Source organism: Molossus molossus, unplaced genomic scaffold, assembly GCF_014108415.1.
Source record: "Molossus molossus isolate mMolMol1 unplaced genomic scaffold, mMolMol1.p scaffold_m16_p_21, whole genome shotgun sequence".
In the NCBI taxonomy this organism is placed as follows: domain Eukaryota; kingdom Metazoa; phylum Chordata; class Mammalia; order Chiroptera; family Molossidae; genus Molossus; species Molossus molossus.
The window spans coordinates 4,831,584-4,857,595 of NW_023425357.1; the positions used below are offsets into that span (position 1 = coordinate 4,831,584).

At 43.8% G+C, this 26,012-nt stretch overlaps 2 protein-coding genes across 4 annotated transcripts in view; both read right to left on the minus strand.

The window, feature by feature from the left end:
* LOC118638283 (zinc finger protein 615-like) overlaps positions 1–26,012 on the minus strand; it is a 150,100-nt gene that overhangs the window by 16,654 nt on the left and 107,434 nt on the right. Inside the window, exon 5 of one of the 3 annotated variants that reach the window (XM_036273990.1) lies at positions 16,152–16,258. The exons of the other annotated variants lie outside the window; for them this stretch is intronic. Coding sequence (XP_036129883.1) covers positions 16,212–16,258 — 47 coding nt within the window. The 3' untranslated portion in view covers positions 16,152–16,211. Of the gene's footprint in view, positions 1–16,151; positions 16,259–26,012 lie in introns of those variants that run through there. 3 annotated transcript variants of the gene reach the window in all.
* LOC118638296 (zinc finger protein 615-like) lies at positions 7,248–16,161 on the minus strand. The gene is made up of 4 exons (XM_036274008.1): positions 16,049–16,161; positions 15,276–15,402; positions 14,920–15,012; positions 7,248–10,535 (listed from the first exon to the last, which is right to left on the minus strand). The coding sequence occupies exons 1-4, from the start codon at positions 16,061–16,063 to the stop codon at positions 8,794–8,796; spliced, it is 1,977 nt and encodes a 658-aa protein (XP_036129901.1). The 5' UTR covers positions 16,064–16,161; the 3' UTR covers positions 7,248–8,793.

Below are 26,012 nucleotides of genomic sequence, written 5' to 3' on the forward strand. Positions count from 1 at the left end.
AAATAGTAATGGCAGAAAACTTCCCTAACTTGCTGAAGGAAACAGACATACACGTCCAGGAAGCACAGAGAGTCCCAAACAAGATGAACCCCAAGAGACCCACACCAAGGTACACCCCAAAAGAAACTTTGCAGACAAGAAGGGAGTGGAAAGAAATACTCAGAGTAATGAAAAGCAAGAACCTACAACCAAGATTACTCTATCCTGCAGAGCTGTCATTAAGAATCGATGGCCACATAGTTTCCCAGCCAAGGAAAAGCTAAAGGAGTTCATCACCACCTAACCATTATTATATGAAATGTTGAAGGGTCTTCTTGAAGAAAAAGACAAAAAATATGAACGAACAAAATGGCAATGAATACATATCTATCGACAAGTGAATCTACAAACAAAATAAACAAAACAGAAACATTCTCATAGATACAGAGAACATTTTGTTGGTTGCCAAATGGGAGGGGTTTGGGTAATGGGTGAAAAAGGTGAAGGGATTAAGAAGTACAAAGTAGTTGCTAGACTGACACACCTCAAAGGGAAGCGAGAATGACAGGTGGGAGGAAATAAACCAAAGAATTTATATGCATAACCAATGGATGCAGACAACAGTGTGAGGAAAGGTAGAAGGGGTATTGGAGTGGGGAGGAGAGGGTCAATGGGGGAAAAATGAGGTACATCTGTAATACATTAAACAATAAAGATAGGTTAAAAAAAAAAACAGTTATAGAACAACTTTCTTTTTCTAAAATAAATATCTCCACAGCCTATATACTCTTCTATCTCAAAAATTTTTCTGTTTCTATCTAACAAATTAACATTTTTAACTTTAAGTTGTGTGACCACGAAAATGTAACAACTTCAAATCTTTTTTTCGGCACTTTGTAAAAAGGCCAAAAGGAGGTGTACTTAAGACTTGTCTAACAATCAATGTTACAGTTGAAATAACTGCTCTGCTTAGATAGCTAAAGTTTTTCCTTTCTATAAGGATTACCTCCCAGAATTTTGAAATTTAAAACATGCCTCAGATAGGATTTCTTGAAGCCTCCTCAGGACATTGGTTTCATAATGCTTGCTATCTACAAGCATTTTGAACTAATTAGGGCATGTTTTGGGGAAGAGAAAAGGATTCTGTGGGCTTGAATAGCTTCTAGAGCCACATCTCTGAACCTGTGAGAGTCATTCTTAACATTAAGGAGCGGGAAATTTATTACCACATTTGATAACTTTCAGAAAAAGTTTTTTCCCCAATTGGAAAATACATTAATAAATATATATTTGTTTGTTTTTATCCTCACCCAAGGATATTTTTGCATTTATCTTCAGATAGAGCAAGAGAGAGAGAGGAAGGAAGAGAGAAAAACATCGATGTGATAGAGACATATGAAGTGGCTGCCACCCACACAACCCCAACTGGGCCGGGGACAAACACTAACCAAGGTACGTCCCACTAGTGGAACTGACTTAAAACTCTCTGGTCCACGGGCTGCCGCTCTAACTGCTGAGCAAAACCCAGATGGTAATACATTTACATTTAAAAACACAATTTTCATATAAGATATTCTTTCGCAGATCAAAATCCATCCTCTAACTTCTCTGTAATAAGAGGCCACAAGTAGGCAATCTAAGATTAATTAACAGTTTAGTATCCTGTTATTTTAAAATATCTAAATATTTAATATTTTAATCATTTATCCCAGGAAACCTCCAAAGCTTAAGTTTTCAAACACTGTGGAAAACTATATATGTGTATATATATATATAATTACTGAAAAAGTTTATCAAAGATCCCTCATTTTACTTATATCATTTATTATTTCTAAAAAACTTTCAATTATTCATTATCCAAGCCATTTTGTTCACAAATTTTGTGCATATATAAAGAACATGAACTTATTCCTTCAAACCCAGGCAAAACAGACCTGTATTTTATGGTTATAACCAAAAAAATATCACTTCAACTTCAATTACCCCTATGATTCTTGGTGATTACTGGATTCCTATACAGTGCTCAATTGTGAGCTAGTTAACTCTCTAGTGTCCTTGGCTGCTTCTAGGAGGCTGGAGAAGACCCAGGGGGGAGGGGAGATAACAGGCCCCAAGGCTCATTCCAAGGGCTGCAGCAGCTCCCAGGCCTCCAGTGGCTTTAATTTAAAAGGACCACTTCTTCCCTTCACACTGAGGTGTGGCACTGGCCCTGCTGCTTCCACAGCCCGCACAGGGTTAATCACCCCATTGTTCCCGGGGAAATTATGGCCCCCAGAGCCACCAGGAGGAGGCTCTGGAATGTTTACAACACCTGTTTGATCACATTTTTCTTTTATGCCCCGCATGTGGAGCCAGACCTTTTACCCTCTTTGAACTGGCAATTTAGATCTTCCTGAGAATACTTAGGACAGAACATGAAATCTCCCATCAAAGATGACATCCTATCCTATTTCAAAACTGAAACAAACAACATCTAGAGTAAACAAGTGAATGCTCTCACAAGAAAGGACTGGGAAACCAGCTTCAGACTCTCATCTCACACCAACGGGCACAGCACAGTGACCCTCTCAGGGTCTGCGTTGCATAACCTCCAAACAACAGAGATGAAGGATGCCCTGTGTTCAGAAAACAGCAGAGGGCAAACCAAGTCCCTAACAAATACCAGAGCAACAAACAACATCCAAAACCAAACTTCCATCACAGACGGACAGGGACTGGGAGAGCTCTCCGAGAACAGATCACACACGCAAACGGGAGCTCTCATCCCTGTTCTTTCATTAGTTAACTGTTTGGGAGGCTAATCTGATGAGAGGGAGAGCAGGGATATTCCTCCAGATGAACCCTTTCCCCAGCTGCTAGGACATTCCTGCAATACCTGCCACTCGGTCAGCCCACCATAAAAGCTGGGTCCCCAGCTAACCTTTAAATTTTGCAAATTATGCAAAATTATACAGGAAAAAACCCTAAAGCATCCTAATATACAATATTTACAACTGCGCACAACAGAATCCCCATGGTTTCCCGTGCCCTTTTGCTTGTACAGCCAGACAGAACATGAGACAGGACATCACACAGAACGCCCTGTGCCACGCAGAGCTGTGCGTCTACCCCACGCTGATCAGGGTCCTTTCGGAGACCGGGCGAGGTCCGAGAGAGGTCATGTTCAACCAGCAGCTGATCAGGCTCACACCACAGAGGAGCACAGACAAAGACAACGCTCATCACAGAGCACAGAGCCCCAGAGGTACAGGTCTCTCCATTACAAGGGGATGGTCAGCCTCCCCGCATCCCAGACACGGGGGCTCAAGCCTGCCACCTGGGATTCGAACCCGTAATGTCTCTGTGCCCATTAGTTCACCCAGCCGGCTGAGCAACCATCGCATCCAGGGCCACCGGGGTCCTTTGCACCAGCTCCACGTGGGCGCTTCTCCCCTCCCCCTCCTACCCCGGTAATAATTCCAGAATTCGGGAAAACCAAGTCCACCCCTCCCGCTGGGAGAAATGAAAACCACACTGTGACCAAAACCCTTCCGGGGAAAAACACACACTGACCTGAGTCTTCCCCAGACCCACAGAGAAGGCGCAACAGTTGTGCTGGCGATGCGCTTCCATTCCCCGCGGTTCCTGCTGAAGCCCGGGCGGCCAGTAAGGCACTGAGGCTGCGGGAGAAAGTCCCACAATGCTTTGCGGTGCTCGGCGCCACCTTGTCCCCGCCCACCTCGCGCCGGCGCCCTGGGGGCCGCCATGTTGGGACCTGTTTCCGCCGTACAGACCGCAGCGCTGTGGGGCTTTGGGGCCAGGACCCAGGGACGAGAGAATGTGCGAAGCTATAAAACTGTCTTAGTTTCTCTTACTTCCACTCTTCCGAAAACGAGGGAATGTTCAGACCCCCGTCATGCAATCACGGTGCAGGCTAAGTTGCTTTCAGTGAGCCAACACAGTGCTCACAGTGCAAGTATCCCAGGGAGGGCTTTTGAACACGGTGCAGATCTTCCCTGCTTCTGGGGCAAGGCTCCTGGGTTGGAATCCAGCCTCTTGAATCGGTCATACTTCTGTTGTGTAAACTTGGAGATCCTACTTCATTTCCTCTAATAGTGGATGTTCCCAGCAATTTGATATTAGATTTCAAATCTGAGTTATTTTTATTTTTTCCATTTTTTGTTCAGATAGAGGGGGAGGGTGATAGAGGAAGAAAAAGAAAAAAAAAAACACACATCGACGTGAAAGGGACACATAAGTGGCTGCCACCCACACAACCAACCAAGGCCTGGGACAAACTGCAAGAGGCAAGCGCCCTTAGTGGGAACCGAACCCGGGTCTCTCTGGACCACCGGCCTACGCTCCAGGGCTCAAATCCGAGTTTTTGTGAGAAGTGTAAGTGGAAGACCTCAAAAGTCTAACCCTGGCAAACTGGCACTGAGGAGCTATGTGTGTTCCTTTTATTGATCCTGAGAGCAAGGAAAGAACGTCATTGCCTGCATGTCACATTCAGCCAGCTGACACTCAGGGAGCTCCATGGAGTTGGCTGGACATTCCCTGGTGGGGACTGCTTATGAAGACCTCAGTAGCCACAGCACCTGCCTTGCAGCAGGTGAATCAGTGGGTTCTGGAATACCCTGAAAGCGCCGAAAAGCACAGGACCTTGTCAGTACTTTGGGAGAGGGCTTTCTGGCCTCAGAATATCTCTGCAGGGAGAGGAGGGAGCTGTGGAAACCCAGGCAGGTGACAGGCATGGCTGTCACCCTGCCAAGCAGCAACTTAGCTAAGAGCTCCTTATACCCACTTTACTCAGGAAAAAAATGAGTTCCCCACCCCCAAGGAAGGGGTCATTTGCTTGATTCCTAATGAAATTCAGAATGTGGATTCAAATCCAGGGTGCCTGTCCCAAAGCATGGAGAATCTGATCACTTTTCTCTCATTTCATCTTATTGCACTTTGGGACTCCATTCCACTGCCCATATTGAGCATCCAGACCCAAGTCAATTAATCACCATGACAGCAGACCTTAAAATGGGACACTACCAAAGCAAGTGCTAATTGTATCTTCAAAGTCTGTACTTGTGACAGTGACGGAAAATTCCAGTGTCAGTTACAATTAAAAGTGTCCATTACAGCCCTGGCCGGTTTGTTCAGTGGTTAGAGCATCGGCCTGTGGACCAGAGACCCAGGTTCAGTTCCCAATAAGGGCAAGTACCTCGGTTGCATTATGTCCCTGGATCAGGTTAGGGTTGTGTGGGTGGCAACAAGTCAATGTGTATCAAGCACCTCAATGTTTTTCTCTTTTCTTCCCTCTCTCCCTCCTGCACTATGTGAAGATAAATGCAAAAATGTCCTCGATGAGGATTTAAAGTGTCAATTACATTGTGTATGGCATAAAAAATGAAAAACTATTAGAACTTATTATAACAATATAAAGAAGATTTATTCAGTAGAGCAAAAAAAGTCACACAACAAGCGAAATCAAAGCACCTTTGTTGTTTCATGGTCCTTATTTAAAAGAAACGTGACAACATTCATAGCATTAGGCAAAGCGTAGTCTGGTATTTCATCAAAATACATTGATAACAAATACACATCTGAAGAAATGTTAATCATGAAGGATACTAATGAACAGCTAAAGAGATACATTGTGCAAGGTCCGGGGACTTCCCATGCACAAGAGTTTTGTTTCCAAGAAGTTAGGGTGTAGTGCATTCTTCATACCTGGATGCACTGCAAGCTCATCGAACCCTTTTATTAGATTGTTTCCAGACTCTTCCCAAAGCAGGCTTGATCATTAACTATTTCCAGACCCTTGCCCTCTTTGGATGTGTGAAGTTGAAAATTCCAATCGTGGTCCCCTCAATACAACAAAGATGCTTTATGTGCTGTTATCACTAAGGAATTTCCCAGGGGTAGAAACCAGTAGGTATGCATTTTCTAAATCACACAAGATAAACTATTCAGTATCAGCAGAGTACATGATGAATCACTCCATTCTTTAGTATTGAATAAATAACAAAAAACATAGATGAATGAACTGTGATGCTCAAGATGAAGGTAAGAAAAAGATGTGACTTATGCAGGGTTGGGAGGAGGGAGTTTATGACAGGATAATCCTCCATTTCTACAGTGGTCTTGGTTATAAGAACCTACACCTTCTTAACATTATATTGAAAAACCAAAGAAGAACGAGTGCTTGTTAAAACAAGAGGAACAGATAGATCCTGCAGTGAACTACACTGTAACAATTTCTCTTTCCTCTATTTTTTAATCTATTGTGACCTTGTAAGCTTTTACCTTTCGGAGTAGATACTTGAACAGCATTAAAAAACATTTAGAAAATTTAAATTTGTGCAATTTTAACTCATTACAAAGATGAAAATTAATTAAAACATCATATACATTAATTTTATACAGTACTCAATGCTTTTTTATAAACTTGGTTAAACAAATCCAAATATTTTTTTCATCTTTATGAAATACATTCTATTTCATTTTCAAGAACTTCAGGTAGCCCTGGCCAGTTTCGCTCAGTGGTTAGAGTGTCAGCTTGCGGTCCAGAGACCCAGGTTCAGTTCCCACTAAGGGCATGTACCTTGGTTGCAGTTTGTCCCCGGCCCTGGTTGGGTCGTGCGGGTGGCAACCACTTGATGTGTCCCTTTCACATCAATGTTTATCTTTCTCTCTCCCTTCCACTCCCACTCTATCTAAACAAAAAATGGAAAAATATCTTCGGGTGAGGATTAAAAAAAAAAGAACTTCAGGTATTCTGAAATAATAAAAACTTGGAACTAAAGAAAAGTAAAAATTACTACAAAATGAAATAGATACAGTGCACAATTGTCTTATACATATTAAAACATAATACATAAAGAAAGTAGCTGCCACTATTTAAAACTTATGACATCAATGACAAGTAAAAATAGGGTGAAGGTATCTTGTCCCCAATGGCTTGTGAGGTGTATCATGTGTTCAGACATGTGACAGAATGCTTTGCTATTAAAGGACTGTTTCCTCCGCAGAGGTATCTGAGGTTTTGCTAAAGACCCCACAATTGAGCACTGGGCGGTTTGGATTCCAGTCAAGGGCACATACCTCACTGTGGTTCAGTCCCTGATCCTGGGGAGATCGTACAGAGGCAGCCAATCAATCTCTCTCCTCACATAGATGTTTCTCTCTCTCTCTTCCTCTCCCTCTCTCCCCCTCCCTCCCGCCCTCTCTATCTAAAAATCAATAGAAAAATACCCTCAATGGTTAAAAAGATGAAATAAAAAGACCAATTTAATTGTGTTCATAGGTAATTACTCATGGATTTACTGACAAACGAGGCAACAAAAATGCCTGAAAACTATGCCATGTTTACTGCCACAGAAAAGTATTTATAGTTGGAAGTGACATCTATTAAGTAGATGGTTTCTTATAATTAGAACTAATCACTCATTCATGCTACTTCATGATTACATGATGGGGTCTAGGTCCACTAAAGGGTTCCCAAGATTACCACATTGATAAGGGTTACCGCAAGAAACAATTTTCAGATACACAGTGTCCTCAAGTATCTTCAAGGCTATATATGTATGAGTTGGTCGATAAATGTTTTCATCAATATAAAACACAATGATTTTGATCAGTAAACTGAGTAGTACATTTTTTGCATGAAGTTATTCTTCATTCCACACTATTACCTTGAGGGTCTACTATGTGCAATGGGCTTACCCCAAAGTGATGACTTGTGAATACTCTTATGTTTCAGGAAGGTTGCCAAGCGGTCCAAAGCTTTCCCGACAACTGTTACGCCCACAAGGCCCCATTCCTGTAGGTTTTCTCTTATAAAGACTGAGTCCTGACTTTGTAGTGAAGGCATTCCCACATTCATCCCATGCACAGGGTTTCTCTCCTCTGTAAATTCTCTGCTGGGTATTTGCAATGTGCAACAAGCATGCTTTTCCCAGTAAAGCCTCAGCCACTTTTCTTGTATATAGAAATTTTCTTCCTGTGTGAGTTCACTGTATGTACAGTCAGATGACAGTTCAGGGTAAGGTCTTTCCCACATTCAATGCACATATATAGTTTCTTCTAAGTGCACATTTTTTAATGTAAAGTGAGATCACTCTTCATGGTAAAGCCATTTCCACATACGTTACATATACAGGACTTCTTACACTTGTTTTTTCGGTGATGTGTGATGATACTTTTTTGAACTGTCTCCCACATATCACTACAGATACAAGGTTTCTCTCCTGTATGAGTCCACTGACGTAAAACCAGCTGTGCCTTCACTGTGAAGCCTGTTCCACATTCACTGCACACACAGGGTTTCTCCCCTATATAAATTTGTAAATGTTCGAGCAGTGATCTCTTCCTTATAAATTGTTTCTTACATTCACTGCACATACACGATTTCACCAAAGAATGAAGTTTGCTGATGTGAAATGAGATCACTGTTCATTGTGACACCTTTCCCATATACACTATATCTCACCTGCATGTTTTCCTTCACGTGATCAGGTCTCACATGGTTTTGAAATCGTTCCTACATGCCTACATGTATAAGGTTTCTGTCCTGTATGACTCCCTTGATGTAAAACCAGCTTGCTCTTCACCAGAAATGCTTTTCCACATTCACTACGTAAAAACTGTTTCTCTCTTGTGTGAGACGACTGAGTCCTTCCTCGAGAAACGTTTCCCACATAGAGTATAGAAATGCTTAACTACTATATGAGTCTGTTGATGTACAACCACGTTTAACCTCACCGTGAAGCTTTTTCCACGTTCACTACATAAATAGGGTTTCTCTCCTGTGAGTCCATTCATGTACAACCAGCCGCACTGTCACTGGGAGACCTTTTCCACACTCACTGCATTTAAGGGTTTCTCTTTCGTGTGTGATCGCAGATGTACACTGAGATGGTTCCTCCTGGTGAAACTTTTACCACAATCAGGACAGAAATAAAGTCTCTCTCCTGAATGAATCTGTTGATGTAATACAAGTCTGTTCTTCACTGAAAAGCCTTTTCCACATTCACTGCAAATATGAGGTTTCTGTCCTGTGTGAGAATGCTGATGCAGAATCAGATGGCTCTTCCTGGTGAAACCTTTCCCACATTCACCACAGACAAACGGCTTCTCTCCTGTGTGAGACCACTGATGTATATTCAGAGATCTCTTCACAATGAAACCTTCCCCACATTCACTACAGATATAAGGTTTCTCTCCTGTATGAATTCGCTGATGTTCAACCAATGATCTCTTCCTGCTGAATTGCTTCTCACAGTCACTACATGTATAGCGTTTCTCTGAAGAATGAGTTTGCTGATGTGAAACAAGATCACCTTTCATTATGAAGCCTCGACCACAAACACTACATACATAGGGCTTCTCACCCGTGTGTTTTCGCTGATGTGCGATCAGGCTGTATTTCCTTGGGAAACCTTTACCGCATTCACTACACCTAAAAGGTTTCTCTCCTGTGTGAGATCGCTCATGTATAATCAGACAGCTCCTCCTGGCGAAACCTCTCCCGCATTCACTACAGATATAAGGTTTCTCTCCTGTGTGAGTTCGTTGATGTACAACCAGGTTTACCTTAACTGTGAAGCTTTTTCCACATTCATTGCATACATAGGGTTTCTTTCCTGTGTGACATAGCTGATGTATAATCAGATAGCGATTCCTGCAGAAACCTTTCCCACATTCACTACAGATATAAGGTTTCTCCCCTGTATGAGTCCGTTGATGTGCAACCAGGTTCGATTTAACTGTGAAGCCTTTCCCACATACACTACATACACAGGGCTTCTGTTCTGCATGATTTTGCTGATGGGTGGTGGTACAGCCATTGTTTCTGTAACATTCACTATAGATACAAGGTTTCTCTCCTGTGTGAGTTTGGTGATGACAAATGCACTGAGACTTTTTGATGAACATTTCCCCACATTCAGTACCTACATTAAGTTCCTTTCCCATGTGAGTTTTCTGATGCATGTTCAAGTCAAATTTATTCAGGAAGGTTTTATCACATTCAGAGCACTCATACTGCTTTAGTGCTGCTTGAATTCCACTATGTTCAGGGAGATTGTATTTAATAAAAAAGCCTTTCCTGCTCAGACTGCATACATTAGGATTCTCCTCACCATGAAGTCTATCGTGTTGACTCAGAAGAGACATCTTGATGAAGGCCTTCCCACATTCAGTACATTCTTGGGGTTTCTCTCCATTGTGAGTTCTCTGTTGCTGAATGACCTGGGATTTATTACTGACGTTTTTCGTACTGAAAGGAAATATAATTTCAGGGTAACACAGTTGTTCGTTGCCATGCAGAATGGGAGTCCCATGTCCATTCAACTCGACAGAGTTCGTTAAGTTACAGCTTCTGTTCTGTTTTTTAAAACTTAATTTTAATTGTAAAGGTTTTCCATGATTCTCAAGATTACGATTGTGCTTTAGCGGAAAATGACCTTCAGTATGATTAACAATATTTGCAAATGTGTCAGGGTCACAGCATCGTTCCGCACTCATCTGAACTTTACCAATTTGCAGGTGACACTGTAGAGAATCATCATCTTGCCTGCATTCTAGGAAAGAAGAGAACAGTAATTCACCTTGTAATCTCTTCCAATCCTAGTTTGATATAGAACTGTTTTTAAAAAATGACTTCGTGTCAGGTATTCAGTTGACAACCTACATTGTAAAAACTCAAACTTAAGTGGTTTTTGTCCAGAGTTCTTAACACTGAAGTTGCTAAAATCTTGCAATATCCTAAGTGATAAGAGTACATATTGTTATATATGTGTGTGTGTGTGTGTGTGTGTGTATATATAAATCAAATTTACTAGTTAATGTGAGTTTATGCTAATAAATGTTAACACAAAGTTTCTTTTTTTAAATCCTCACCCAAGGACAATTTTTCCATTTTTTGTTCAGATAGAGCGGAAGGAAGAGAGAGGGAGAGAGAGAGAAACATTGATGTGAAAGTGACACATCGAGTGTCTGCCACCCGCATGACCAACCAGGCCCGGGGACAAACTGCAACCAAGGTACGCGCCCTTAGCGGGAACCAAACCCAGGTCTCTCTGGACTGCAGGCCAATGATCTAACCGCTGAACCAAACCGGCCAGGAATGCACAGGGTTTCTATACAACCTCAGGTGGAACTAGTTACCAGAAACACTAATTGATTAGAAGACTCACCTTTCGGCTCAACACACTGACCCATGGAAAAGAAGGAAGGGCCTAGGGATTAAAGTTTTTTTGTTTTGTTTTTTCCATCCTCACCTGAGGACATTTTTCCATTTTTTGTACAGATAGAGTGGGAGGGAGAGAGGAAGAGAGAGAGAGAGAGAAAGAAATATCGATGTGAAAGGGACACATCAAGTGGCTGCCACCCGCACGACCAACCAGGGCCGGGGACAAACTGCAACCGAGGTACATGCCCTTAGCGGGAACCGAACCCGGGTCTCTCCGGACCGCAGGCCGACGCTCTAACCGCTGAGCAAAACCGGCCAGGGCAGGATTAAAGTTTTATAAGAACTCTTAGGAAGATATAATACATTTCTGCGTCTTTTTTTAAATTTTTTTATCCTTACCCGAAGACATTTTTCCATTTTTTTGTACAGATAGAATGGGAGGGAGAGAGAGGAAGAGAGAGAGAGAGAGAGAGAAACATCGATGTGAAAGAGACACATCGAGTGGCTACCAGCCGCACAACCCAACCAGGGCCGGGAACAAACTGTAACCGAGGTACATGCCCTTAGCGGGAACCGCACCCGGGTCTCTCCGGACCGCAAGCCGTCTGCGTCTTTTTTTAACAAATACAGTTGCCGAGCGGATGGTTTACCCCAGTTCCATAAAGACAACACTTCCTGTATTCGTCCTGATAGTTTGGCTCAGAGGTTAGTGCGTGGCCCAGTAGACCAGAGGCCCAGGTTTGGTTCCCACTAATGGCACATACCTCAATTGCAGTTTGTCCCCAGCCCCAGTTGGGGTTGTGGGGGTGGCAACCACTTGATGTGTCTCTCTCATGTCAATGTTTCTCTTTCTCCCTCTCTCCCTCCCACTCTACCATAAAAAATAAATAAATAAATGAAAAGTCCGGCCGGTGTGGCTCAGTGGTTGAGCATTGACCCATGCAAAAAGAGGTCGCCGGTTCAATTCCCAATCCGGGCACAGGCCCAGGTTATGGGCCCAATCCCCAGTGGTGGGACATTGGCAGGCGGCCAGTAAATGTTCTCTCTCATCAATGTTTTTATGTTTCTCTGGAAAATCAATAAAGAAAAAAATTTAAAAAACAACAAAAAAAGTTCTTTTATTTAGGCCTTGGGAGTTTGGCTCTGTGGCAGAATGCCAGTCCATGGACCAATGAGTTATAGGTTGGATTCTGGAGAAGGGCACTTGTCTCGGTTGCACTTCGTCCCCAGTCCTGGTCAGGTTTGAGCAGGATGCAACCAGTTGATGTGTTTCTCTCATGTCAATGTTTCTTTCTCTTTCCCTTTTTGTCCCCAACCCCCACTGTCTGAAGATATACAGAAAAATATCCTCAGAGAGGATTAAAAAATATACAAAAAAAAAAAAGTTTCTGTATTCAAGATTTTTCAGAATGTGGCCTGTATCCATTCATCTGTATTTCTTACAACATCTTTATAATCAACTAGTAAACATAAGTATTTCTCCAAGTAGTGTGAGCATGTTCAAAAATTAAAATAAACCCTGGCTGGTTTGGCTCAGCAACAGAGCATCTGTCCATAGACCCATGAGTGGTGGGTTGAATTCCAGCCAAGGGCATGTACCTCAGTTGTGATTCGTTCCCAGCCCTGGTTGGGTCATGCAGGAGGTGACCAATCAATGTGTCCCTCTCATATCGATATTTCTCTCTCTCCCCCTTTCTCCCTCTATCTCCCTCCCACTCTATCTGCAGATAAATGGGAAAATCTTGCAGTGAGGATTAAAAATAAAAATAATAAAATAAAACATTAAAAAAATTAAAATAAATTTTTTTTCCTCTTTTTTGGTTTTACAGAGAGAAGGGTGAGAGAGATAGAAAAAGAAACATCAATAAGAGAAAACATTGACCTCTTCATGCACGCTCCCCACTGGAAACCAGGCCCACCACCCCTGCTTGTGCCCTGACCGGGAAACAAACATTGACATCTTCATGCATGCTCCCCACTGGAAACCAGGCCCACAACCCCTTCTTGTGCCCTGACCAGGAAACCAACTGAAGACTGCTTGATGCGTGAGTTGAAGCTCAACCACAGGGTCACACAGTCCAGCCTGCTCTGGCAAATTCATTAAAGCCAAGGAGGGGCACACAAGAACCTACCATTCATAACCCGTGGGTCAGAAATACAAGGAGCACTCGAGACTTGTGATTGACATTTGAATGGTGGCAGACCTATGGGGCTAAACCTGAAATTGTCACATCTAATACTATTTCTAGGTAGATAAGGCCAGAAGTGAGTCAAATTTGTAGGACAACCAGATTTAACATTCTATGTACAGACACCAGGAGCTATGTAATAAAGGCAATTGCAGCTTGGGAACCATGGGCAAGGAGCAAGATGTCAGAGGTGGAGGCAATGAGAATATATAGGGACGGGTAAAAGTAGTTTGCAGTGTTCAGAAAATGATGCAATATTAATAACATTTTGAGAAAAAACTGTTCTGCCCTGGTCAGTTTGGCTCGGTGGTTAGAGTGTCAGTCTGCGGTCCAGAGAGACCTGGGTTCGGTTCCCGCTAAGGGCGCATACCTCGGTTGCAGTTTGTCCCCCCGGCCCTGGATGGGTCGTACGGGTGGCAATGACTTGATGTGTCCCTTTCACGTCGATGTTTCTCTCTCTCTCTCTCTCCCTCCCGCTCTATCTGAACAAAAAATGGAAAAAAATGTCCTCGTGTGAGCATAAAAAAATAGAAAAGAAAAAACTGTTCTGCGTTCTCACCAATGTAAATCGACTTTTGCCACAACCTTTATGGAAAGAGAAGACTGGTTCACTAATGATATCAAAGAACACTAGGAAATATATGAATTAAAAGACTAGGTAGACAGAATGGCTCTTAAGAAATCCAGTATTATTGCGGTACAGAATGAGGGCAAAATTTAGAGTGGATGGTGAAACAAAGTTTAATACAATTATTAAATATCCAGGTAGAAATACGAAGATACGGGCTGAATGTATAAATCTAAAAAATGTCTTATCTAAGCCCTTACCTGTTATGTAAGTGGTTAGAGTGTCATCCTGTGTAACAAAGGATCATGGATTCTGTTCTTGATTAAAGATGTGTACCTGGTTTGCATGTTCGATCCTCTGTCCAGGTCACTCTCGGTCATGCAGGATGGAACCAATCCCTGTGTATCTCTCAGATTCAGGTCTCTCTGTCTCTCTCTACTTGCCTTCCACTCTATTTGTATCTACAGCTTTTTTTGTTCTTTATTGAATTTTAGAGAGAGAGAGTAGAAGGGAGAGGGACAGACAGAGAGATAGATAGAAACATAAATAACAGAGGACATCAACTGGCCAATTCCAGCATGCCACCCACTGGAAATTTGGCCCACAACCTGGGCATATACCCTGACTGGAAATCAAAACGGTGACCTCTTGGTGCATGTGTCAACCCAGTAGTAAAAGAAAAGGTGATGAATTCAACCTTCTGTGTTTCCAGAGAGCCTTGAAAAATGTAATTTATATCAAGAGAGGTGGAAATACAGGCAGAGACACTGTGACTGTGAATAAAGATGGGGATGATCTGAGAACCCTACAAGAAAGAAAACAATATAAACAAGAGGTAGATAAAATAAGCCAGGGTCAGAGCTCACAAGAGAAAAAATGTATGTTTTCCTCTAAACTTCTACAAAGAAACAGGGTTCTCATCCGGGGAGGATGGGGTGAGTTTCCTCATTCACTGCCACCGCTCTGACTAGAATGTGCCTTCCTGGCCGCCCACCTGTTGAGTCTCCTTCACTCACCTTCACAGACTAGATGGAGCTCATCCTGTGCTCTCCATGGTTCTTCCCCTCGTTCCAACTTGGAGAGCGCGTCTGGTTTACTACCTTGATACCCTGCTCAAGAAAAATGAGAAAAGACTTAGACATATTGAATAGGGCTGGGGTCTGCCAAGGAGAGGAAAGGAACAGGTTTCACATCTCTAACACAAGGACTTTTCCCTCTGGAGTAGGGACACCATACCCTCCTGTCTGGGGCAAGAGAATGATCTGAGATTCCACACTTTGGGGGAAAGGCAGTTATTCTGAAGAGGTAAGCAGGTGAGAACAGAAAAGCCATTAACTGAGTAAGGCTGGGTGCCACAGGGAGCTGTCCTCACCCACTGACTTCAGGTGGCTGAAGTTCTCTAACATCACGTCCCTGTACAATTTTTTCTGATTGGGGTCCAGTAGCTGCCACTCCTCCCAGGTGAAGTCCACGGCCACATCATGAAAGGTCAGGGATTCCTGTAACAATACGATGCTGTTTATTGAGGAATATCATTCAGATGATATAGGAGAAATGTTCATTTTTCTGCTCATTTGTACTTTATACGCTGCACGTATACAGCGGGTTGTTTTATTATAATATACAGTTGAATAGTCACATGCCTAGTAAAATGCTATTTATAATTGTACATTCAGTCACCCACACATTCATCCAATTAGCTGTCACTATACAATGAAGAAATTAAATGTTCATGGCAATCTTGAAATACATTTAATATAATCAAATTCTGATATTTAAGAGACAGAAAATATATGTATACCTTCCATAGGAACAAAGTTGGTTTTCTATAGGCATTACAAACACATTAACAAGAAAAGAATAACGCAAACTGAGCCCTGACCCATGTTGCACAATGGTTAGAGCGTCAGCTGAATAACCGAAGGCCTGTGGGTTCGATTTCTAAACAAGGCCAAGTGCCTGGGTTGTAGTTAAGGTCACAGCCCCTGATGGGGTGTTTGTGGGAGGCAAGCAATGGTTGTGTGTCTCTCACATCGATGTTTCTCCCTCTCTCTCACCCCTATGCATCTATCCTCCATTCCACACTCTCAAATATCCAATGCTAAAAATATCCCCCAGAAGGATTAAAAACAAAAACAAAGTCACCTGAGCCTGCACCATTTTCTTCTGCTCTCTGACTGGAGCTGGCAGCGGGAAAGCTCTGGCTCGCTGAGTTTCTGGTCAGCTCTAGGTTTCTGTTTAGAAATCTGTCTTCAGTTAGTTCAGTCCCTGGAAATGCTGATAATCCTCCCGGGAAGCTTTCCTTGCTTCACACGATGCAATTGCTTGAGGTGTCCGTGTAAGAAATGTCCAAACCTGTAGAGAATTCTTCTCAGTGTATTTCAGCCACAACTGCCAAGAAGCAAAAGGACAATGGATTGCATAGTGCTCTGGAAAATTGCAGTTTTACAGCGTTTTTCTACATTACAATCGGAGAAGATAGCTGGTTTTCCTAAAGTCAGGAAGACACCCTCACAGACGACACTGTCCTCACATGTCAATGTCCTTCTCAAGGGGTGACTTCTACCCACTCTGCACGCTCCACCCAGGGCTACATTTGCTTCAAACAAACCAGCTGAAAAAAAAAAATCAATATGCAGCCCTGGCAATTTTCACTCAGTGGGTTCAGTTCCCATTAAGGGCACGTACCTCAGTTGCTGTTTGTCCCCAGTTAAGGCTGTACGAGTGTCAACCAGTTGATGTGTCTCTTTCACATCAATGTTTCTCTCACTTCCTCCCTCTTTCCCTCCCATTCTATCTGAAGATGAATGCAAAAATGTCCTCGGCTGAAGATTAAATAAATAAATAAATAAATAATAAATGAGAACATTCTCTTCCAGAAAACATTGCCTGGGAAAACAGCACAAACTGTTAGACGAGTGGGGTCACAAGGGACCTCGGTTCAGCATCCTTGGCACTTGAGTTCTGGTTAGAAAGGAATTCAAAACCCAGAAGCCTGTCTTAATGGTGGAATATCGACCCGTGCAACAAGATGCCACCAGTTTGATTTCTGGTCTGAGCTAATGCCCAAGTTGTGGGCCAAATCCCCAGTGGGGAGCATGTAGGAGGTGGCCAATTGCTGGTCTCTGTCATCGATGTTTCTATTTCTCCCTCCCTTTCCCTAACAGTGTACCAAAAGGTCGCTGGTTTGATTCCTGGTCAGGGCATTTGCCCAGGATGTGGGCCCAAAACCCAGTGGGATCATGCGAGAGGGGGGTGCTTGATGTTCTCTCTCACTGATGTTTCTCTCTCTCTCCCCATCCCTTCCTATCTCTCTAAAATCAACAACAACAAAAATAATAATTTTTTTTTATCCTCACCGGAGGACATCTTTGCATTTATCTTCAGATACAGAAGGAGAGACAGACAGAGGAAGAAAGAAAAACATCGACGTGAAAGAAACACGTCAAGTGGTTGTCTCCCGTAGGATCCAACCAGGGCCGGGGACAAACTGCAACCAAGACACGCGCCCTTAGCAGGAACCGAACCCGGGTCTTCTTGGACCACAGGTCAATTCTTTAACCACTAAGCCAAACCAACCAGGGCCGGGACAAACTGCAATCAAGATACGAGCCCTTAGCGGGAACGGAACCTGGGTCTTCCTGGACCGCAGGCAGACTCTTTAACCACTAAGCCAAACCGGCCAGGGCGACTTTCTTTTTTAAAAATTTATCTTGAGGACTTCCGGTCAAGATGGCGGGTAGGTAAACACGGTATCGCGTCCTCCCACAACCACATCAAAGTTACAACTAAACTACCATCATTCAAAACCGCCTGAAATCAAGCTGAATGGAAGTCCTACAACTACGAAATTAAATCAGCAGCCACATCCAGACTGGTAGGAGGGGCGGCGGGGGCGGCGCGATGGGCTGGTCCCACACCCACGTGTGGCAGATAAAAATCAGGAGGCTCCCGCGGCTGGGAAGGTCCTTCCTGAGGACTGAGGGGTCCCCATCCCACACCAGGTGCCCCGCTCAGGGTTCCAGTGCCAGGAAGAGAATCCCCATCACTTCTGGCTGGAAAAACCAGCAGGAACTGAGGCTCAGGGAGGCTGAAGCGGCTGGAGCCCCAGGCAGCTCCTTAAAGGGCCCGCGCACGGACTTATAGGACTCTCTCCCTCTAAGCTCGGAGGGGAGGCAGCTCGAGGGGCACCAGAGACATACAGGAAAGAACTGAGCTGTTTGGCACTGGAGCGAGGGCTGGAGAGGGGGTTTTCTCTGGGACAAACGTGCTGTAAGAGGCCTTTGTTCCTTTGGTGAGCCCTTCCCAGGGGCGGCAGACAGTCTCCATATCTGGGACTCCAGCAACCTGGCTCACACTGGTAGCCCCGCCCTGCTGACGCCCTGAGGCCCCGCCCCGCTGACGCCCTGAGGCCCCGCCCCACCCAACTTTCAAGCCCACCCAACTTTCAAGCCCACCCCACCCAACTTTCAAGCCCACCCAAGCTGTTGCCACTTGCTTAACCATAGGATTGGCCTGTCTTGGATCCTGCTTCAGGTTTTTCCTAAATTCTTTCAAATGAGCAGCATCTGGTGTCAGTGAGCCCCATACCTCTCGTTAAGTAATACACTGAAACAAACACAGGGAGGCAGCCAAAATGAGGAGACAAAGAAACAGGTCCCAAATGAAAGAACAGAACAAAACCCCAAGAAAATAAGTAAGCGAAATGGAGATAGGCAATCTAACAGATGCTGAGTTCAAAATACTGCTTATAAGGATGCTCAGTGAACTTAGTGAGAACCTCAGTGAACTTAGGGAGGGCCTCAAGAGCATAAAAAAGGACCAGTTAGAAATCATGAATACACAGAATTGAAGGAGGCATTAACTGAAATAAAGAATAATTTACACAGCTTCAGTAAGAGTATGTAAATCCAAGGAGCAAACCATCGATTTGGAATATAAGGAAGCAAAAAATCCCCAATCAGAACAGCAAAAAGAAAAAAGAATCCAAAAAAAATGAGGATAGTGTAAGGAGCCCCTGGGACAACTTCAAGCGTGCCAACATTCGCATCTTGGGGGTGCCAGAAGGAGAAAAGAGAGAACAAGAAATCGAAAACCTGTTTGAAACAATAATGGCAGAAAACTTTCCTAACTTGGTGAAGGAAACAGACATACAAGTCCAGGAAGCACAGAGAGTCCCCAACAAGATGAACCCCAAGAGGCCCACACCAAGACACATCATCATCAAAATGCAAAAGGTTCAAGACAAAGAGAGAATCTTAAAAGTAGCAAGAGAAAGACAGCTAGTTACCTACAAGGGAGTTCCCATAAGGCTGTCAGCTGATTTCTCAAAAGAAACTTTGCAGGCCAGAAGGGAGTGGCAAGAAATATTCAGAGTGATGAAAAGCAAGAACCTACAACCAAAATTGCTCTATCCTGCAAAGCTGTCATTTAGAATCGATGGACATATAAAAACTTTCCCAGACAAGAAAAAGTTAAAGGAGTTCATCACTACCAAACTGTTATTATATGAAATGATGAAGAGTCTTTTTGAAGAAAAAGATAAAATGTGTGAACAAACAAAATGGCAATGAATACATATCTATCAACAATGGAATCTACAAATAAAATGAACAGGTAGAACAGAAACATTCTCATAGATACAGAGAACATTTTGTTGGTTGCCAGTTGGGAGGGGGTTGGGGGAATGGGTGAAAAAGGTGAAGGGATTAAGAAGCACAAATTCATTGCTAGACTGACAAACCTCAAAGGGAAAGGGGTCTGGGGGGTGGGAAGAAATAAACCAAAGAACTTATATGCATAACCAATGGACACAGACAATAGTGTGGGAAAAGGTGGGAGGGGGGAAGGAGGGGGTTAATGGGGGAAAAATGTGGAACATCTGCAATACATTTTACATCCAACAATAAAGATTTGAAAATAAATTTTAAGCCCTGGCCAGTTTGGCTCAGCGGTTAGAGCGTCGGCCTGCGGTCTGGAGAGACCCGGGTTCGGTTCCCGCTAAGGGCACGTACTTCGGTTGCAGTTTGTCCCTGGCCCTGGTTGGTCGTGCGGGTGGCAGCCACTCGATGTGTCTCTTCACGTCGATGTTTCTCTCTCTCTCTCCCTTCCTCTCTCTCCCTCCCACTCTATCTGTACAAAAAATAGAAAAATGTCCTCGGGTGAGGATAAAAAAAAAAAAAAAAAAAGAAAATAAATTTTAAAAATATATAAATAAATAAATAAAATAAAAATTTACCCTTATTGATTTTACTTATTTATTTATTTTAATGTTTTAAAATACTTTTTCTTGCCCTGTGCAGTTTGACTCGGCCTGCGGTTAGAGTGTCGGCCTGCAGACCAGAGTCCCAGGTTTGGTTCACCCTAGGGGCACGTACCTCGGTTGCAGTTTGTACCCGTTCCTGTTGGGGTTGTGTGGGTGGCAGCCACTCGATGTGTCCCTTTCACATCGATGTTTCTGTCTCTCTCTCCTTCCAACTGTATCTCAACAATAAAAGGAAAAATGTCCTTGGGTGAGGATTAAAAAAAAAAAACTCACAGAGGTAGAAGAAATAACAGGTAGCAGAAAAGAATCAAGAAACAAGTTACAGAAGCAAACAAGGGCCCTTGTGGTGAGAAGGGAGAAGGATAAAGGTAGAAGCCTGACATGGAGAAGAGGGAAAGGAGTTTCAGAATCTTTTTTTCCTAGAGTCTTAATGCTGAAAAGCTATCCTTTGGCCCTCTGGTTGGTTCACTGGCTAAGACTGGGGCGGGAATAACCCACAAGACTTCACCTTCCCAGGGGAGGATAAATCAGGGTAGGGTCCAAACCAAATGACCAGAGATATGCTAGGAGAGAAAAAGTCACCCCAAAACAATGCCCTTGTTTGTCCAGTTCTGTCCTATTACTAAACACCTTGGGCTTTCTACCCTGGTGACCTTCTGAACCTGGCGTATAGTCCTTGCTTTAACTCCTACGGGTCTAAATGCCTATCAATAAACAACTCAGATTCTACACATAGAGCTGGCTAGACCTGCACCATGTCTCTCACCTCATTGCACAGTAATTCAAATGAAACCGGACAAGGAATGGGTCCGGGCACCAGTCAGCACTTGAGTCAATGAAGAAGAGACAAGGTAGAATCCTACAAGAGTGTTTATTCCAACACTGCGGCAGTATGGGAGAGCAGTAACCCTCTCTACAGCTTTCACGAGCCTTTTTTTTTTTTTTTTATCCTCACCCGAGGATATTTTTCCATTTTTTGTACAGATAGAGTGGGAGGGAGAGAGAGGAAGGGAGAGAGAGAGAGAAACATCAACGTGAATGGACACATCGAGTGGCTGCCACCCACACGACCAACCAGGGCCGGGGACAAACTGCAACCGAAGTACGTGCCCTTAGCGGGAACCGAACCCGGGTCTCTCCGGACCGCAGGCCGACGCTCTAACCGCTGAGCCAAACTGACCAGGGCTCACGAGCCTTTTTTACCCATTTAGAAATAACCACTTTTAGAACTTTTCTTCTCTAAAATAAAAAACTTCACAGCCTATACACTTGTATCATGGAAATTTTTCTTTCTAAAGAATCAACATTCTTAACTCTTAGTTATGTGACCACTAAAAAAGTAACAACTTCAAATCCATTTTTTGGCCCTTTGTAAAAAGGCCAAAAATAAGTTGTACTTAAGACTTTTATAAAAATCAATGTTACAGCTGAAGTAAGTTAAGTGATATGCCCTGGTAGCTAAGGATTTTTCTTTCTATAAGGATTACCTCCCAGAATCTTACATTTTAAAACATGCCTCTGATGTGATTTCTTGAATCTTCCCTAGGACATTGGTTTCATAAAGGCAATTGTCAATAAGCATTTTGAACTGAATAGGTAATGTTTCAGGAAAAAAAGGATTTGGTAGGCTTCACTAGCTTCACTGACACATCTCTGGCCCTGTGACAGTCATTCCTAATTTTTTAAGGATCAGCAAATTTATTAACACATTTGATAACTTTTATCCTCACCAGAGGACATTTTTTTTTTCCATTTCTTGTTCAGGTAGAGTGGGAGGGAGAGAGAGGAACAGAGAGAGAGAGAGAAACATCGACGTGAAAGGGACACATCGAGTGGCTGCCACCCGCACAACCAACCAGGGCTGGGGACAAACTGCAACCGAGGTACATGCCCTTAGCGGGAACCGAACCCGGGTCTCTCAGGACCGCAGGCCGACGCTCTAACCGCTGAGCCAAACCGGCCAGGGCTTTTTTTTTTTATCCTCACCCGAGGACATTTTTCCATTTTTTGTTCAGGTAGAGTGGGAGGGAGAGAGAGGAACAGAGAGAGAGAAACATCGATGTGAAAGGGACACATCGAGTGGCTGCCACCCGCACGACCAACCAGGGCCGGGGACAAACTGCAACCGAGGTACATGCCCTTAGCGGGAACCGAACCCGGGTCTCTCCAGACCGCAGGCCGACGCTCTAACCGCTGAGCCAAACCGGCCAGGGCACATTTGATAACTTTTAGAAAAACAGTCCGCCCCCGCCCCGTTCGAAAGTACATTTACATTTAAAGACACAATTTTCATATAAGATATTCATTGACAGATCAAAATCCATCCTCTGACTTCTCTGTAATAAGCTAAGAGTAGGAAAACTGAGATTAATTAACATTGTAGTGTCCTGTTATTTTTAAAATATCTAAATATTTAACCTTTTACTCATTTACTCAAGCAAGCCTCCTAAGCTTAAGGTACCAAAGACTTTGGAAAACTATATTTAAATACATATAATTGTTACTAAAAAGCTTTATCAAAAACCATTCATTTTGCCCTGGTCAGCCTGTGGTCCAGAGAAACCCAGGTTCGGTTCTCGCTAAGGGCACGTATCTTGGTTGCAGTTTGTCCCTGGCCCTGGTTGGGTTGTGCAGGTGGCAGCCACTCGATGTGTCCCTTTCACGGCGATGTTTCTCTCTCTCTCTTCCTCTCTGTCCCTACCACTCTATCTGAAGAAAAAATGAAAAAATGTCCTTGGGTGAGGATAAAAACAAAACAAAACAAAAAAACCCATTCATTTTTGTTATATTTATTTTTTATTTTCCTAAGATTCTCAATTTTTACCCAAATCATTTTCTTGACAAATTCTGTGTGGAGATAAGTAACATGAACTTATTCCTGCAAACCCAGGCAAAACAGACCTGTATTTTATGTTTATAACAAGAAATATATCAGTTCAACTTCCATTACACATATGATTCTTGGTGATTACTGGATTCCATGACTGAGCTCAAAACTGAGCTGTTTAACTCTCTGTTGTCCTTGGCTGCTTCTAGTCGACTGGAGAAGAGGCAGGGGGGAGGGAAGATAACAGGCCCCAAGGCTCTTTCCAAGGGCCGCAGCAGCTCCCAGGCCTCCAGTAGCTTGAATCTAAAAGTACCATATATTGACCGGCCCCGTTTGCCTCAGGGTATGCAACTAGACTTATTCACTAAGAGGTCACCGGTTTGACTGGCAGTCAGGGCACATGCCCAGGTTGTGGGCCAGATCCCCAGTGGGGGGCATGCAGGAGTAGGCCGATCGATGTTCTCTCTCATTGATGTTTCTCTCTCTCTCTCCCCCTCCCTTCCTCTCTCGGGATAAAATAAATAAATAAAGTACCATTTTCCCCCCTCACATTGAAGTGGGGCAGTGGTCCCTGCTACTTCCACAGCCTGCACAGGGTTTTTGGGTGGTATTAATTTCCCATTTCATCCCATTTTTCTTTTACACTCTGGGTGGGGAGCAAGACCTTTCCCCATCTTTGAAACATCAAATTAGATCTTTCTGAGTAGAATACTTATGATGTAGCAACATGAAATCTTCCATAAAACAAGACATCCTATAGTCTATCACAACAAGAACAACAGTATCTTAAGAATACAAATGAGCGCTCTCCAAAGGAAGGACTGGGAAACTAGCTTCAGAATCTCATCTCACACCAAGGGGCAAGCACAATGTCCCTCTCAGAGTCCGAGTGGCACAACCTCCAAACACCAGAGAGGGAGGATTCCCTGAGCTGAGAGGACAGATCACACACACAAAAGGGAGCCTCTCATCCCTGCTTTTTCATCAGTTAAGCGTTTGGCCGGCTGATCAAGTGAGAGGCAGGGCAGGGATGTTCCTCCAGAAAAAAACTTTTGGCAGGTGCTGGGTCGTTCCTGCAATCCCTGCCAGGGGATCAGCTCGCCAAAAGCAGCTACGTACCCAAGTAAGAGACATATGCCCCCATCTGTAAGCAAATTAAGCAAAATTATACAAGACAAAACCCCAAAGCACCCCGATATACAACATATACAACTGCGGACAACAGAAACCCGAAAGCTTCATGGCTTCCCGTGCCCTGTCGCTTGTACAGGAGACAGAACATGAGACTGAACACCACACAGAACGCCCTGCGCCAGGCAGAGCTGTGCCTCCACCCCACGCGGACCAGGCTGGGTGTGGAGACCAGGCGAGGTCCGAGAGAGGTCACGTCCAACCAGGGGCTGATCGGGCTCACACCACACGAGAGGCACAAAGACAGGTCTCATCACAGAGCACAGAGCCCCAGAGGTACAGGTCTCTCCACTACCCGGGAGGGAGCCTGGTCAGCCTCCCCGCATCCCAGACACCGGGGCTCAAGTCTGCAACTGGGGGATCAAACCCGCAACCTGTCCGTGCCCAGCAGTTCGCACAGGTGTCTGAGTAACCACTCCAGCCAGGGCCACCGGAGTCCACGTGGACGCTTCTCCCCTCCCCCTCCCACCCCGGTGACTCAGGCTCCGGCTACAGCACCTCCGCCTCCCCCTGTGAGGAACGAAACTTCTGTGACCAAAATCCTCCCGGGGGAAAACACACACTGACCTGAGTTTTCCCCAGACCCACAAAGAAAGCGCAACAGTTGTGCTGGCGATCCGCTCTCACTTCCGCACGGCTGCTGCTCGGGGCTGAGTGGCCAGTAAGGCGCTGAGGCTGCGGAAGGAAGTCCGGCAGCGCTTTCCGGTGCGTGGCGTCAACTAGTCCCCGCCCACCTCGCGGGTCGCCGTGGGGGCCGCCATGTTGGGACACCTTCCCGCCGTACAGAAGGCTGTGCTGCGGGGCTGAGGGCCAGGAAGCACGGATGACGGTAATGTGAGAAGCTATAGCATTATCTCATTTTCTGCCACGTTTACTCTTCCGAAAACCTTGAAAAGTTTTCAGACCCTTGTGATGCAAACATGGTGCACGCTAAGTTGCTTTCATTGGCTGGGGCCGAGTAGTGCTACAGCTGTGGAATCTATATTCCGCCCAAAATGTATTCACACGTTCAGTAATGATAAAGCCGGGGTTTGTTAAAATACATTTCATTTCGAAATAAAACGTACAGACATTATTACCTTGTTTTATCAACACCTGTTTTAAAATAGATGTCAGTTCTGGTCCAGGCACTGCAATGGGATAGCAAATGTCAAGAATCATTTGGTTCCTTATTTGTGTGCATTTTCTTTCAATAGCTTCAATCAAATCTTCGACTGTTCAGTTTTGCATTGTAAATATTATCTTTTATTTATCTCCATAAAAGAGTCTAGTGCATAGCTCAGCCAGGATGGCTCAGAAATTTAGTCTCATCCCAAGGACGGAGAAATCTGTTTGATTCCTGGTCACACACACACTGGGGTTGCAGGCTTGATCTTGGGTGGAGACCTGGAGGGGTTCCTTCTGGAGGCAGCTGATGAATGGATCTGTCACATCGATGTTTCTTTGTCTCTCCCTTCCTCTCTGTCGGAGGAATAGATAGATAGATAGATAGATAGATAGATAGATAGATAGATAGATAGATAGACAGACAGACACATATACATATATATATATTTCAATAAAACAACTTAAAAATATTCTACTGTGTAAATTTTCTGTTAAAGCTTAGGCTTCACCCACTATTTCAAATCATTTAAGCCTGAAACAGAGACAGAAAAAAGGTTCTCATCCGTGAAAATGAGGGGTTATGTTTTTGTTTTCTTTAATTCTCACCGGAGGGTATATTTGAATTGGGTTTTTTAAAAAAATGTTTTTATTGATTTTCTAGAGAGAGAGGAAAGGAGAGAGATAGATCCAATAATGTTTGAAATATACAGAGATCAGAC